At 35.8% G+C, this 17,402-nt stretch overlaps 1 protein-coding gene and 1 pseudogene across 2 annotated transcripts; both read left to right on the top strand.

Annotated features, from left to right (window-relative positions):
* Window positions 1-3,300: 3,300 nt before the first annotated feature.
* On the top strand, window positions 3,301-4,163 carry LOC113769325 (annotated as a pseudogene).
* A 6,377-nt stretch (window positions 4,164-10,540) lies between these two features.
* LOC113768306 lies at window positions 10,541-15,941 on the top strand. Of its 2 annotated transcripts, none has more exons than XM_027312599.1 (3): window positions 10,541-10,855; window positions 11,556-11,678; window positions 15,450-15,941. In XM_027312599.1, exons 1-3 carry the CDS (start codon window positions 10,597-10,599, stop codon window positions 15,593-15,595), a joined length of 528 nt encoding a protein of 175 aa, XP_027168400.1. In that variant the 5' UTR covers window positions 10,541-10,596; the 3' UTR covers window positions 15,596-15,941. The 2 variants fall into 2 exon arrangements, with proteins under 2 accessions (XP_027168400.1, XP_027168401.1); XM_027312600.1 differs by having other exon boundaries at window positions 10,747-10,826.
* The last annotated feature ends 1,461 nt before the right edge of the window (window positions 15,942-17,402 follow it).

The following is a 17,402-nucleotide window of genomic DNA, read 5'->3' as shown; positions in this document are numbered from 1 at the left end:
CCAAGGACCAAATTGATGAAATTATCCAATTGGTTGGGTCATAGTGGAACAAGGGGAGACTCGGGGGGTTTAAGTGCAACTTTCAAAAGCATTTGCATGCATGTTCCATGCAACTACGTTGAAGCTTAAGCTTCCTGCAACAATTTGCTGCGTTTTCTAATACGAATTTTTTGACTTAAACACACAGCTTTTAATCAAAGCTCTTCAACCGAAAATCATAATTCTGAACTAAGCAATGAAGCACCGAACTACCACAATCCAAACAGACAAGAAAAACTTATAAGGAGACCAAACATTCTTCCCCCTCTTCGGAACACAAGATCCGGAAAACAAGAACAGTCAAATGCTAAAAAAATCCAGCGACTTTGATTTGCTTTCCTAGTTTATGTTTTATGGAATAACTAAGGAAAGAAATTGAAACTACATGCCCTGTTGACTGCATAAATGAAACATCAAACCTTGAGTTGAGCTACCCAACTCCGGCCAACAAGATTTCTGAAAACAGGAGCTTTAAGCAGGAGAAAATACAAGTTGCGAAAAAAAATCTTGACATTTGCAAAGAAACATTTCAACGTTTACCCATCATTCAAGGTCGAAACCAAAACGCGAAAAAACAGTGTTACACTCTAAGCCATTGCCTATGAACCTCAATCATCATCTTTCGGCCAAACAAAAAAATCAAACAGATCAGGAGTAACTAAAGCTACGAGCAAAGTCATTGTTGCGGCTCGCTGATATGCCACTCATTTCAGTTTCGAAATTGCAGTAAATGTGTACAATAGCTCACCATCCAACATGTAAACAGACCCAAACAATACATTCACGCCAAACCAGACCTCAGCCATCCAAAAACCGAGCTTCACCAATGCTGCTGCAACAAACCAGAAGCTTCAAGCTCGCTGTTTGTTGCAGCAAAATTTCGTGCACAAATCCCCAGTCGAACACAGCTTGAAACCAAACAACATGCTTACCAAAAACCCTTCTCACTCATCAACATAAAGCCTTTGAAATCAAGCACCAAAAAGAAATCAGAATAAGAACATGCCAAGCTGGAAATTTTCTGGGGCTTCCTCGGTTTCTTAATCAAGCGTAGAAAACCAGTGTTATCCGTTTTTGTGATGAGCGATTAATTCATGCACCAAATCTAATCATTTTAATGGGGTTGATGACCGAATTCAGATCACAAACATGCATCTTCAACTTGAATAAAAATAAACCCCAACTTGAAAGCCTAGCAGAATACAAGGACGGAAAAATAAGGCAAACATCGAAACCACCCAAGACATGATTCTCATACTCTTTAGCTTCACACATGAAAACTAGCAGCTTTGATGACTAACATGTTCGTGTTATCCCAGTTGAACAACAAAATAAAATAACAACGTCAAACACAGCCACAACTTCGACAACCAAAGAAAGAAAAGAATGATCTGCAGTCATCGTCATCAAGCACCGACACAACTTTAGGAAAAGAAAACAAATCATGCATGCAAAGGTTCAGATCTCTTATAAGAATTGTGTCAAACCAAGATTGAGAAGAATCCATGATTACCTGAGAGCGCTTAGGCTACTAAATCGAATGGTCTGGCAAGTGAAATCCACCAACTGGGTTGCGAAAATTCCAGCGCTGATGCAGGGGATGCTAGCCGAAAGTCTATTCTTTTTATGTTTCTGGTTTTCTTCCCCTTTTCCAACCTAGCCCGTAGCTACTTTCTTCAGCCTGGAAGCTCTTTCTTTTCTCTACCCACAGCCTAGCTTTCTCAATCCCTCTCGTTTTCTTTTGTTGTCCAGATTCTTCCTCGGCTCCCTTTTTCCAGTTTCTTGCTTTTTCCCTCACCGAAAGCTCCTCACTTTCTCCCTTCGGTCTCCCTTTCCAGCCCTCACTCTCGTCATCCCCCAGCCGTCACTCCTTATCCTCTCCCTCAAACTCTCTTCGTAGCTCTTCTGGTTTTTTCGTCCCAAGATTTCTCTGCGTTTGCCCACCGCCGCCAACTCAAAAACCTCTCTGGCTTTCTTTTCTTTGCTATTTTTTAAAACCTAGCCGTCACCCCCCCTTTTAGATTTTCAGCCGTCATCCCTCTTTAGCTGCTCCTTTCTTTTTCATTTATATCATCGTGAATCTCTCCTACCCTCATCTGGATGGTCACAAATCACCCCAGCTCAATGCATTTTTCTTGGCCATCCAATGGCCATCTTGCATGAAACAGCTTTTATTTTTTATTTTTTCTGTTAATTAATAATAAAGAAACATAACAACTTACGTAAACTAGACATAAAATATATAGATATATATATACATATAAAATGAAATGCTAAATATCCTTTTTTTTTCCTTTTTTTTTGTATTGATTTCCCTTTTCTTTTGTTTTTCTGAAATTTAGTATGAAGACAAAAATAAAATAAAATAAAACAGAACAAAATAAAATAAAATAAAATAAAATAAAAATAAAAACCCTAGAATTGAAACAACTAAAACTATCAAATTAATTAAACAAATAGAGTTAAAAAATCAAAAATTTGGTGTCTACAGATGTGATATAAGAGACTAGAAATTGTAACTTCAATTATGACAAGGAAAGCATATTGGTTGCACTAAAGTATTGAGCAGTGGATGGATGCGCAGAAGGAACAATTTCTATAGTGTTTATAATGACATAGAAATGCATCTTATCCTGGGTCAAAGATACGTTAAGGAAAATTTTAAAAAATAAAGATAGGTGATAAAAAGGGAGCGTACTAATCGGTTTGCATTAATAAAATAATATCTAACCTATTTTTCTCTTGTTTTTCTTTTCTTAAACTTTGTGGATAAAATGATAGATGTTTTTTGATTTGGGGATACAATGATAAATTCTTGTGATTTGAGGATAAAAAGAAAGAGGTTGTCGACCATCTCTTTCTCTATCGATCATATATCCCTTAATCGATTATATATTGCTTAAGTGTAGCATTATACAAAATCAAAATTAAGTCAAAAAATAAAATCAGAGAATATTCCGCTAGCTCTAGCATTTAAAGCGCTATGTAATCTGATATGTCCCTACCTCCAATACTCTCCAGCCTCGAATGATTAGTGATTAACTAAGGAAAGATGTTTTCAATACTTGTATGAACACAAACTTCTTTAAAAAATATCTTTTCCAATGTCGCATGTTTTGTCTCGTCTTTTTTTTGGAAGCAATAGTAAGCTCTAAGCTTCTGTTTAGACTTTAGTGAAGAAGACAAAAGTCTTCTCTTCTACCCTTCTAGGTCTTCTCCCTACATGCTAACAAGTTGGGCTCTGATGCAACCAAGGTGGACATGGAGCCATTCGTGGAGGTTGATCCCAGTGGCTGATATGGGCAGTATAATGAGCTTCAGGGCTCAGGATCAGTGAAGAAAGTGTACAGGGCATTTGATCAAGAGGAAGGAATAGAGATGACTTGGAACCAAGTGAAATTGCAGAAATTTTGTGAAGATAAAGCTATGATTGAGAGGCTATATTCTAAGGTTAGGTTGCTAAGGACATTAAAGAACAAGAATATTATAGTCCTGTACTCTATGTGGAGTGATGAGGAATAAAAACATTGAATTCTATCATTGACGTTTGTACTTCTGGGAATTTGAGGGAGTACAGGAAAAAGCATAGGCAGGTTTCGTTGAAGGCATTGAAGAAATGGTCGAGGTAAATTCTCAAGGGCTTGGACTAGTTGCATATTCATGAACCCTGTATCATTCATTGAGTCTAAATTGCAGCAATGTGTTCATCAATGGCAATATTGGATAGGTGAAGATTGGTGATTTGGGAATGGCTGCAATTGTGGGGAAGAGCCATTGTGCACATACAATGGTTGGCACCCCAGAATTCATGACTTCAGATCTATACAAGGAGGATTACATTGAGTTGATTATATTCATTTGGTATATGTGTGCTTAAGATGGTAACCCTTGAATTACCTTACAGTGAGTGTGACAATGTTGCAAAGATATATAAGAAGGTGACATCTGGGGTGAGACATCAAGCCATGGACAAGATTAAGGACCCTGAGGTGAAGGCATTCATAGAGAAGTGCCTTGCGAAACCGAGGGATAGGCCATCAGCTGCTGATCTTCTCAAGAACCCATTATTTGATGGGATAGTTGACGATGATGACGATAATGCAGAGGATAATATTCGTCTATGATGACGATTGATTATAGATGTAACTGGTGGTTTTGCTAAGTCAGCAAGCAACCTTGTTGCATTGTTTCTTTAGCTTTGCGCCTTTTTTGTCACTGACTTATTAGAGAGGCATGGGGAGGATCATAACTAGTTTTGATGATTTGTTTTGATATTAACAAAGCTGTAGTTGCACAACCACACTATTATGTTAGTATTAAGTTTAACAAAGACAATGCTTAGGATGTCGAGCTGTACAAGAAAAAAAAAACTCCTTAAAAAATGAATCCACTCTACTCTATGTCCTAGGTGAATTAACTAAGGAAAGATATTTTCAATACTTGTTTGAACACTAACTCCTTGAAAAATGAATCCATCCAGTTATTCACCTGATTAATGAGCGGTAGAGATGGCAATCTATGCCAAGTTCCAATTGGCTCCCCATACCTAAAGGGACTTTGAGTTGGATGGATTTTCTAGTTTGGAGGTTGGGCATGAAATGGGACCCATTTATACCCATTAATTAATAGGAATTCTTGGGAAACACTTGAGTACCAATTGGAGCCAAACATCCCACCAAAAATTTAATTCATTCAAAAACTCATCTATTCCAAATGATCTTTTATGGTAGTTATATTACATTAGTGACACTGTTTGTAATTTGAGTCATTTTAAATCTGAAGTAATTAAGGGTTGTTACTTTTAGTTCTCTAGCAAGGTTCATTCTTTTTTTTTTTTTTTGTACGCGAAGCACCAAATTCAAAAAGAAAAGAATGAATTGATGCATTTTCATTGGGAGGAGCTGTTGCTTTCAATAACACAAATAAGGATTGATGGATTGATGATGGTAGTGAGTTGTTGCCTATGTAATTTAACCTGGAAATTAGTCCTGCAGAATACTTTTGAAGCCATTTCTTTGTAACCATAAATACATGTCTTTTTACATTTTACAAAACTTATTTTTTCCCCAACTAAAGTTTAATAACATTGAAAATCAAATATAAAACAAATATATACATAGAAAACAAATAAAAAAAAGTTGAGGCAAAAAGAAATTTAGGAAAATATAAATTCACAATTGTTGGATATTTTAATAAAACATTGTCACATGTTTATTTTGAAGTTAAACGTAATAAATTACAAATTCTTCAATGAATTTTTGGCTACAAATAAAATCATTCAAAAGTATAAATTGTAACAACCCCACTTCCCCCTAGAGTGTACCCTAAGATTTAACGAACCGCTTGCTTAACTCTCGTCAGGACTCACTCAAACTCTCCCAATCAATAGCATAACTCCAAAGTAGACATTAATACACCACAATTAACAATTACAAATCATCCAACATTCCAAGTCATCCATACTCATGTGTACCGCTAAACGGATCAAAATACAAGTTGTTCAATTAATTCCTTAAGTACAAATAGGATTGCAATTTACTTGAAACAAAGACTTCAACTCTTTGACTCACTATTCTCCGGTTCCAAGTTTCTAACCCTATTAAGGAAAATAAACTAAAGGGGGTGAGCTTACGCACAGTGAGCTTCCCCAAGCAAGCAATAATCAACAAACACTTACACGTAATCAAAATTAAGTAAGAAATGAACACTTCACTGAATAAAGTAAAGAACACTTTACTGAACAATTACTTTCAAAAGGATATGGTGCTCACATGAGAGCCACTTCAATACACTACACACTCTGCCGAACTCCTCCTTATAACTTCCAAAATAGTAAACACTTCCCTTACTTAGATGGCCATATCAGTAATCTGCTACTCCATGGTAATACTCGAGCATACAAAAATACTTACTCAAAGCTACCGTCCTATCTGACAAAGCACTTTTGTTAGCTTGAATAGTCCATTGAACAGAGGGTTTTGGGGCCCAATTCAGCCGGTACGATGAAGTACGTATACGGCTTACAGTCATACACACTTATAATAACACTTGGTCAATTATCAACCTTCAAACTCAAACTAAGTCAAGTGTGATAAAGTACACTCTCGACTTAGAAGGCGAGGGACAATTGAAAATACTTCACAATAAACTCATTTTTTCAATTCACTCAAAATTAATCAAAAATTTATTTTTATAACTCGTAATTTTATTTTCCAAAAAATGGGGTGCGACAATAATCATATAAGTATTATTTAAGTAACACATAGACAATTTAAACACACAAATGTGGAAACACTCACCCAAAGTATTTTGAATTCACTTCTCGGTGCTTGGACCCTCCTCCGATTCTCCCTCGACTCTTGAGATATTTATAAACTTATTAGTTTACTTATTATTTTTTCCCCAATGGTGACATTAAGGTTCACATGATTATTTTAACTAAAGTGCAAATATGTGTATATATGTATAATCCAAGATATTTAAATGTATATATATGTCTATGTATATGTATATACACTGGTGGTTGGGGAAGAAGATGTTGAAATATAATCATCATAATCTTCTTCTCATTCTGATTTGATCAGAAATTTGACATTTGAGCTTTGATTTGGCCTGCTAGTTCTGAGATATTGATTTTTTGGTTGAATTTGTAATATTGAGCTATATGTTTAGATTTATGGGTTATGAAAATGGATAAGGCTAGTTGTTTTGTAGGAGAGAAAGGGTTTCCAAAACTTTTGGGCTGTTTATTGGACTTTGTATGGTAGCTAGATAGCCCAAACTATTTGTAAAAGGGCTCAAGGTTTCTTTCTTGGGTCTGATTTTCTATATGTTGCCTAGGAAGCTAGTCTGCTTGTTGGATCTGTTCATAAGTTGTTTCTTTCAAAAGCTTCTTCTTCTTGTATTGAGATCTGAGAAGGCCTTTGAGGAAATCTCTCCTATGAACCTTATTTTTGTCTGGCTTTGTCAGGAATATATGTTGATATCTACTGGAGTTTGGGAATAACTCTGATAAACCCTTTTTGGTTATTCCTGAATCATCATTAGATATGAATATATCCAGGATGTCTTTAACATTGTATATCAATGTTGTCTCTGTTTCTGGGAAGGTGTTTCTGTCTTGTAGATTAGATTCATCCTTATTTGTTGCCATGAGGATGTTGTCAATGATGAGATGTCCTTCTCACCATTCTTTGAATTGCCCAATAAATCCTGTGAATAAGATATGAGCAGCTAACCAATTGCAGTCATGTGATATTTGATTATGCATAGCTATGGTTGTCCTCTGTATCTGTTGAGATATTGCAAGAATGAATACTCCATTTGTGCTTCATTCATGGATGTTGTCTGTATTGGATGAATGTCGAAGGATATTGGGTCTTTTCTTGAAAATATCAAAATGGATTGTTTGAGAATGGTATAGATTTTGGGTGTTTTCTTAGTTAGGAGTATAATTTTGCAAGAAAGGGTTTGGATATGATTTATTTATGGTAGAAAATCCTTGAAAGTTTTGTATGGTACAAATGGATGTAGTTCCTTGGATTTTCAATTCTTGTTTAGATAATGGAATAAGAAAGGATTCTTCAATCCTAGCTTTTTGGTTTTCTAAAGGCTTGAAAAGTAAGTTTGAAAAATCGATATTTGTAAAAGGAGTTTTAGGGATGAATTGGGTAAAGAGTTTAAAGAGGCACTTTTGTGGATAGATTGTAAGAATATCCTTGGCATGGGTATAGGTTGCTTCTTGGTCAATCGTGACTTCAACTTCATGAATGACCAATTTTGTTGATGGAAGTCCTGCTTGGATTTCTCCTTTAGTTGTCTGCCACCTTTTTACCATGCTTGCCGTTCGTCATCCCATATTTTTTGTTTGAGAGGAGGGATGATTAATCCTGTTCTTCGGGGAATATAAAGACTGAATGTGTTGTTTTTCCTTGATCTTCCAGAATGTATCCTGGCTCCATATAATAGATCTTGGAATATTGATTCAAGATCTAGCCAGATTTGTTTGAGAAACTTGTATTTGAGACTATCTCTCAAGTTTATTGAAGATCCGTGTCTCTTCTGTTTGTCCCTTGTACTTGCTAGAGAACTATGTTTCTTCTGTATAAGATTCCACCTTAAGACTTGGGTACTCGATGCTAAGTACCTTCAGCTTATCAAATTGCAACAGTTTATATGTTATTGGACAAAGTAAATCATGAATCATGAATAAGTAAGACAGTAAGAGAAGAAAATCATGAATCATGATTATTGGACTAAGTGAAAAAGGAAATGTCAAACTCTTCCTTCAACTCCTATAATGAAACCACTTATTTAGTTATATATGGACAAAATTGAAAGGAAATTTATCAACTAATCCAATAGAGAAAAAAAGCAGAATAAACCATTAGTATGAAGGGGGGAAAAAAGAAAGCAATACAAAGTTGAAACTAAATAAAGAAGTTGCAGTGTAGATAAGGGTTTGTTTAGTTGTTTTTAGTTACAAAGAAGAAAGGAAATAAGGTGATCAAAAAAAAAAAAAAAGCAAAATGAAAAAAAAAAAATAGCTTCCTCAAAAAAGAGATATGCTACATGTAAAAATGAAAAAAAGCCACTTGACAATCATTGGAGTTGCTACAGTAACTCCACTTCCTTCTTATATAATAGATAGATAGGAGATTTTCAAGTTCAATTCTAGAGTTTTTAGGAAAAGAGTTTCACCACTTTATTGTAGATTATTAAAATATTTATTAGTGATTGGTAATTCTCTGACCAATTTTTAACCTAAAAATTTATTCTTCAGTTTTTGTCTTTTTGAGTGCTAGAAGTTGCAGATCATAGGTAACATTCCAAGCCAAGTGAAATGGGCAATTTGTAAACTTTAGATCTATCAACAATGAAGTGATTCCTTCAAACAGGCAAGAAATCACTTCTATTCCTTTCTTCTAGAATCAATTCCTCACTTGAAATGGGGATAAAAAAAAGGTGCTTACTTATTTTTTATACAGTATAAATATTCTTTAAAAAAAGAGATTATTGATAGAAAATACAGAAAATAGGCAATTTAAACAGTTATAATTTAGACCTATTACACAATGTGTGGATCCTTTGCTAAATGCCAACATAATTTAGCAATTGAACCACTTTGCAATAAATTTTAAAAAAGTTTGACTAGAATATTGCTACAATTACTAATTAGAGAGGCAAAGTGCTACTTGTGAAGAATTTAGGGTGCAAATTGTAATTAACCCTTAATAATAGTAATAAAATTGCACCACTCCTAACAAGAAAAGCAATAAGATATCCACCAAAAAAATTTATTAAAAAGATAAAATTAAAATGAAAATTTTAATAAATAAAAAAAATAGAAATTAAAAAGTTAGCAAAAGTTTCCTAATATGACTTCCCCTCTGGCCCTCTCCCTCAGTCAATTTTTTTTTTCAGTCAATTCCATTGCAAAAAATATTGACTGTTGGACTTTCAAGCTATGTTTTCAGAACCGGACCGGGTATCGACTCGTTCAAGTTCAGGGGTCAGGGGTCAATAGGTTCAACCGGGTTCGATCGGGGTTGAACCGGATGATGTCATAAATAAAAATTATTTAAAAATTAAAATATTATATGTAAAATACCTAATAACATGTTAATATTAATAAAGATATATTCATATATATTTGATGTTTCAAATATATTTAACAAGAAAATACAAAGAAATTAGAACAGTCAAATAGCAATTTATATTATTTAATGAGTATTAACAAGTTTAGAATTAAAATTATGTATTTAATTAAAAAATAATACCAAATTTTAAGATAATATTTATAAAGTATGAAATATTCGAGATATATTAATAATTTTTAATAACCTAGGATCAAAATATAATATTAAAAATATTTTGACCTTCAAAAAAAAAAAAGAATCTACACACATGCATGGAGAGGGGGCAACAAGAAGATATGGATGTTGTATGAACACGTGCGAGCGAGTTGTGGCCAGGATGTAGCAGCACTGCAGCAGTAATCAACTGTGCATGCATGTCCCATTACAAAAATGGTTGCGTTTTGGGATTTTGGGCTGGGCACATGGAGCCAAGGGGAAATGGGGCAGGAACGGTTGTCAGATGTGGTAACTCGATTTTCACACCATGTGTGGGTCCCACAAAAAAGTGTTCCAAAATTACGCTATGTATAAAGAAAGTTACACCGTGTGCTACCGATGTTACGCGCAATGCAAAATGTACACAATTGGTACAAACGGTTGCACCTGCAACCGTTTGTGCCCCTTGTCCCAGCCAAGGAGATGCGGGTCCCTCTCTTTCCTTTCCTTGCATGAGATCTGAGATGCATGGTGAAACCCGGTTCTTATTTTTTCGGTCAAACCGGGTCAAACTCGGGTTTTGATCTGGTTTGACCAAACTTTTAATTTTTCGGTTTTTAAAGTTAGTTCGGACCGGACAATTGACCGGTTCCCGGTTTGACCGGTCAGACCGGCAGTCCGGTCCGAGTTTGAAAACAGAGCTTTCAAGTCTCAAGCAGTCAAGTCCATTATTGCCCCACCAGCCTTTGCTGTCCCAGAAAATATGAGTAATTCTGGTGGGAGTTCATCAACATCATCATCATCATCGCCTGTGGGGCGCAGAGAGAAGGAAAAAGAAGGGAGACCAAGGCAATTTGATGCAAAGGCAAAGGCTTTGTGCTGGAGCACAGCAGATATAGTACCCGGCCGGCACCCTGAGCGGTGGCGCAAAGATGCTGCTGGCAACATTGTCTGCAAACGATTCTGCAACTGCTCTGGGTGCCTCTGCTTTGAGTACGACCACATCATCCCCTTCTCCAAAGGTCTCTACTACTCTCTAGTCTCTAGTCTCTAGTCTCTAGTCTCTAGTCTCTAGTCCCTACCTTTTGATGATAATCCATACTAATCTCAAGAGCCCTTTTGCCTCTTCCTTATTTATATTGATATTTATCCCTATCTACCCTTTTGCCTCTTCCAAAGGTCTCTACTGTTCTCCAGTCTCTGCCATTTTTATGATAATCCATACTAATCTCAAGAACCCTTTTGCCTCTTCCTTATGTAGATTGATATTTATCCCTATCTACCCTTTTGATGATAATCCATGCTACTCTCAAGAACCCCTTTGCTTCGTCCTTATGTAGATGGATATGTATTCTATCTTGCTTCATTTGCCTGTGCATTCCTGGATATATACGACTAGTAATTACTAAAAACCTAATCATTTTTTTCCTGGGTTTCTGTATTCTGCTTTGTTTTTTGGGAGGGTCTTTTTGGCTTGACACATTACTTGCTAAATCCTGAATTGGGTTTTCAGGTTTGATCTCTTGATATCCACCTTTTTCCAAGATTTTTGAGGTTACCTGGGGTTTTATGCTTTTGTGTTCTTTTAATGGTTGTGGGGGTGTTGGGGGAGAATACTGTTTTCATTTTGTATCAGTATTTCCTGGACTGAAAATTCTTGCTTTATTGCTATGTGGCGTTTGTATTGAGACTTCTGGAGTAAAGGGATGGAAAATGATGCAGGTGGCGAATCAGTGGCGGATAATTGCCAGATACTTCAGACTAGGGTAAACAGGTTTAAAGCAGATAAGGATGAAGTTGATAAAACTAGGTTGCAAGGTTACTCTTGTGATATTAACTTTACTGGTATGTTCTTATCTTCTTGGTTGCTCTGTTTCTTTGATTGTGGACTGTTTTCTTTGTTAGTTTCTAAGCGCTATGTTATCATCATCAAATGTTAGCTTCGATACTGTTTAATTATCTTGTTGATGCTTTGATTAATACTATTGGAATTTGTCTATTTGGCATTTCTAATAAAATTTGAGGAACTGGCTGATCGTGTTTCACATTAAGTTTGAAGTGATGATGCTGATTATGGTGTATGACATTCTTATTTCAGATAATAAGACTTAAATTTTTTATTTTGAGATTTTTATAGGGTTTATTCAGGACTGTAGTGTTCTAAATGTTGCGTCTCTGTTGTAAGCTCTATTTGTCACTATGTTCGGTTCTTTTTTTTTTTTTTAAAACAGCGGGTCTGGTGCCCTTTTATTGATCTGACATAGGAGAATACAAAGTTAGGGGAGCCTCGAGGACAACCCTAATCAGGGGCCATCTTGGGGAAACCGCCTAGAATACCTAAAACAACCAATCCCACTATGTTCGGTTCTTAAGTTCAGTGTTTAGTGAGGTTATTCGGTGATATCCTCAGCTGTTTCTGAAGTCCCACTGTCTATTTCCTCCCGTTTTCTTTTTGGTTTTGTTCATATCAAGCAGTTGACTTCTGCTGCCATTCCAGAACTTAGTCACACGATAGAGGATGGTCTGGATGATTAGTGTAAATGGCCTTCTGGCAGATCATAGACTTCTTTGCTTGGTGGGTTTATCTTCACAACTGTTTGGTAGGAATCCTCCTTATTTTAAGTTTGATCAATTTAATCTACCTAAAACAAGATAAGATTTTTCTCCATATGTTTTCCACTAGTTACCTCTACTTTATATTTCAAGCCATGTAGCCACCTTCTGCTCCAGCATTTTTTGCACTCTTTGTAAATTTTTTTTTTTTAACTGGTATGGCCTCAAAATCATGCATTGAAGGGCCATGCCTAAAAGGGCCAGAATTATTGTCTCTAAATATATTGATGGTGCTGCATCATGCATTGAAGATGAGAGTGAAACTTTTACTTTAGCAGCTTTTTTTTTTTTTTCCAGCTTCTGATGTTGCAAAGTATATTAGTTTGTCTGTGTAAGTTGAGAAGATTGACCCATCTGCTAATTGGAGAAGATGTATCATCCAATTAAACAAGCACAGACATTTTGGCAGAATTTTTAGTTTTTAGCCTTGAAATCAACTCTTCCAGCAAAGTAGGAGATCACAGCTTGCAGTGTTCTAAATTGCTGTGATTTGTTCAGTCCCAGGAATAATGAGGAAGACATTAAGCATCTGGTCCCACTTGCAGTTTTTGTCGAAAACCAATAAATAGTTCTGGACTGTAGAATATTACTGGCAAGAACAGAGTCAATTTTTTGAATTTTCAATTGGATCCAAAAAGGAGCTGCACAATGTAATTCAATGCTTTAACATCTCCTGGATGTTGCAGAGCTATTTTTTCGTGGAAATTATTTTAATGAATTAGCAGTAACCTACTTTTAGAATACTTATTCAAAGAAACTGAGATTGGCTCCAATTCTAACTCTCATCCAGACACGAATGAGTCATTGAAGTGACCTTTATTTTCAGAAGCACCAAGCTTTTAATCAGCTCATTCGACCCATTAGTTCCTCATGAGTTGCTACTGGAGCATTTATGGAATATTAACCCTCTCGATTAGATATTATTTTTCTAGCAGTATCTAGCTGCTTTCAGCATAGAAAATGAAGAAACTATTCTGTCGAGACACAGTTGTTAATAGTGTGCTTTAGGCCCAGAAGAAGTTCATTGGTATTAGAAAATGGAAAAGCGACTCTTAACTAGCGCACTATGTGTGCTATACAACATAGCACTAAATAAGTGCGTTTCTGAAGTTTTGGATATGTTTTATCTGGGCCATCCAATTACTGTGGGTTTTGAATCTAACAATTAGATCAACTTAATGTTATGCTCGTCTGTGTACTGAATAATATCACCCTGAAATTGTGATAAAACCCAAGAAGAAGTTGTCCATCTGTGGCAATTTGAAGTACAAAAACAGTTTCGCATCTCAAGTCTTTTTTCTTGTTGCCACCTCAGCTCTCTCTCTCTCTCTCTCTCTCTCTCTCTCTGCATCAGGCTGGTACTCCTCTTCTTATGTAATTCCAACTGTTAGCCTCATTGACAACTAAGGAGAATTTGAATACAATGATGGTGAAAAGGAAATGGAGAGTGAAGAGGAAGCTGTTGAGTGTTTTAGGTTCCAATGATTATGAAGATGAAGATAACTTTATAGGAGATGGAATAGATGACTTATACTGCTCTGTGGTGTTGGATGCTTACTGTTGACTTATTTTTAGATGACTATATATTCATTTGACTTGTGTTTGTTTATGTGACTGTCTTCTCTTTAGTTGACTTTTATACTCAAGAACATAAGTTCAGTCAATACTTCAAGAGCATGGGTAGACTGAGTAAATTTTTAGACTACAAGAATATAATGCTTTTGTCATGGAGTTACTATATATGGGAGAAATGTAAAATTTGATCTTTAACTGCAGCTTCCATCTATATGTCACATGCTGGGCTGTATAGCCTCATGGGGACCTTTGCACTATGATTTACGATAGGCGATCAACACTATGCTAAAACCATATTTGGTTTTATCTTTCCAAGTGCCGTGCCCTGACAAAGCAAGGGAACAGCATGCTGTTTTTTGTTCGGAAGCAGGGTCACCCTCAAGGACTGATGCTCCTTGTTTGGGTGGTTATTGTCTTCCTTTTATGGAAGCAAGCTAGGACTTCTATCATAGGCATCGCCATCCTGTAGCTTAGGCTGTTACCTTACCTCTCATGCAATGGAAATTTGTGATAACAGCACTTGGTCTGATCATGCCACTGCCTTTTCCGTTCTTACAATACCATTCAACTGGTGTTTTGTCTGGGTTTTATGGATAAAGTTGTGGGAGTTGGTTGTTCATGTTCTATTCTCTTCTTTCATTCTTTTAATGGGGAAATAATATATTTCTTTCTTTCTGAGCCATGCTGACACTGACAGTTGTGCATATATTGATTCCCATATTAATACGACATCCCTTGGCGCTTGATATATGTCAGTCTAAGTCTATTGCTAATTGCTTTGGAAATTCATAAGATCTATGACCAGGATCTTTGCATAATTGAATGCTGAAAATTGTTCTGCCAGGAACTAATTTAGGAATGACCAATCCGTTATAGCTTGATGCGAGAATGAGTATGGAACTTCCAATTCATTCATGGCATGGTACAATCCTAGATGAGAAGGGTAAAAATCACTATTCCCCAGCTCTCATGTTGGTTAGCATGCCTTATTTATATAGGCTATACTGTGTATTGGACATACCCATTTATTTAACAGAATGGCCTTTCTTATGCACTAGAAAACCAACCAAGCTACTTCAAATAAAATGGCTTTTTGATCTGCTAGTACTAAGAATCCCTCCACGGACAAGGTGGTTTTGTTGTGTAACTAAAAAATCACATGGCATTATTCAGCGTAGTGAAGTAAGAAACCATAGGCTTTTCTTTGCTTTTGCCACTAGGAAATTGGAGGAATAGGGCTTATGATCAGCTGTTTTCGAAAGTGTACCTGAAGATAATTTAGTTTTTTCAGCTCTCGTAAATGCATCCCAAGCCTCGAGTTAATTTGTATTTGCATTTATCCTTGAGAATATGATTCTATCTTGTCATTTAATATTGTGGAAATTTGTCTTCAGTAATGATACTACTGCTATTTTCGGGGCATTGCAGATAAGGAGCTTGATATCATTGAGATGGCTGTTTATGGTGATGTCATCCGGCCTGGAAACCAATGCCGCTGCAGAACTGTTGCTGAGATGCTTGGTAAATACAAGTCAAAAGACAGTACAGCTGCCTGCAAGTTGCCACAATCATAACCTCCGAGCCTTCACACCATTATTAGGATTTCATGGATGCAAGATTCTATACAAGACGATGGTTATCTAAACCTTAGACATCAAGATTCTGAGTGCTAATTCTTACAAGGTGGATTTATCTTAAATTCATTGTAGTCATAGTGATTATTGAACTTTATTTAAATTGGCTTTCTGCTGCTATCACAGCTTAAAGCTCACTTCTTTGGGAAACTCTGTAAGCAAAAATTATCCGGGTGGCAATCAATGTTGTATATTACGCACTTTTTGCATCTTATTATAAGGACTTGTACGAAACTGTGTACGTGTTTTGATGAATCAAGAAAAAGCATAATTATTTTCATCGTCATCACGTAAACGATGCAGGAGTATCTATTAGCAGAGTACCTTTTCAGCTCTTGAGGGCTGTGAGCTCTATCTTGGATAAGTTAATGCCTGCAGAATAATTTGGCAAATTAAAGAGAAGCAATGCAGTGCTGTTCCTTGTTGCAGCAGGATAATTTTGCTCTTAATTAGCTAGATAGCTGAATATATTCAAGGATATTCCAGTTGAACTCTACTACAGTTGCAGAAGGTTTTTTAGTTGATAAAGCATGGCTTACAAGTCCAAGAGCAAAATGCATGCAGCAAGACATTTGTTGTCACATTTTCAGAAGTGATGTGTACTTGGTGATTATTAACAAATACAGAAAACACAATGCAATAGTTTTTTTAAATTACTACTCCATTAAGCAAGTCATAGTGTCTTAGATTTTTCAGCTTAAGATGATATTATATAGAAGTAGACTGCCGACAATATTGCCAATGAAAGCATGCACCTGTTGTGCTTGTGGTTCTTGTATTAATCTGAGATTTTTCATTACTCCCCAACCCTGCGGGTGCTGGTTTGAAGTAAATAAGTGAGACCTTTCCATAAATTATTTTATTATGGTTCTTTTTTAATTTGTGGTGATGCATGAAATGGTATGATTTTTTCTTCTGTTCTAAAATGTTCTGATGATTTGGCTTTTCATTGATTCAAGACCATTCATCTCTGATCAGGATTTTGGTTGGAGGGCTGGGGAATGCTACAGGAATAGAGTAAAATGCTCAAGCTGCTGCAGAGCCTTATTTAAAGAGGACTTGGTAATTGGGATAGGTTGTTAAGTTCTGTGTATCATGATAATGATAGAAACTCACACCAGCAGACAATCTTGTGTCTGTTTGCCTCGAAGAAATTGCAGTGGATGTGGAGGTGGAGGATCCACTAGAAGGATAAATGAGACAATGATAAAGAGAGACACAAAATCCAATTTGCATCTTTAGAGATAGTGCAAAAATTCTCAACCGCCATTATTAAACTATTGCTCGTATCAATTTTTAATTATCAAATAATTTTTTGTCACAAATTAATTATTAAATTAACTGATAAGCACACTCATGACCATTTCGTCAATTATCGCTTTTAATTTATAAAGTAATCAAAACCGCATTTTGTTAAAAAAAAAACTATGATGGACAAATATACCCTTGCATTTTGACAAGTATTCCGATTATTTTGGAGATTAAAAGTAATAATCGACAAAATGGCCATAGGTGTGCTGGTTAATTAGTTTAGTGACTAATTTGTGACGAAAAATATTTAATGAATAGTGTAATCACAGTTGAGGTTCATTCCCCCTTAGAGTTAATATCAACTAAAAAACTGAGTACTATATGCGCACTAGTTAAACTACCAAACCACATCCACTTAATGGAAAAATATTAAGTGCACACCTTACTTTTTAGTGTAGTCTATATTTTTGTAATTGATAAATTATGCGGCATACTT

This window comes from Coffea eugenioides, chromosome 4 (genome assembly GCF_003713205.1).
Source record: "Coffea eugenioides isolate CCC68of chromosome 4, Ceug_1.0, whole genome shotgun sequence".
Classification (NCBI taxonomy): domain Eukaryota; kingdom Viridiplantae; phylum Streptophyta; class Magnoliopsida; order Gentianales; family Rubiaceae; genus Coffea; species Coffea eugenioides.
The sequence above is the reverse complement of the archived record's forward strand: the minus strand, read 5'-3'. Positions and strand labels throughout refer to the sequence as shown.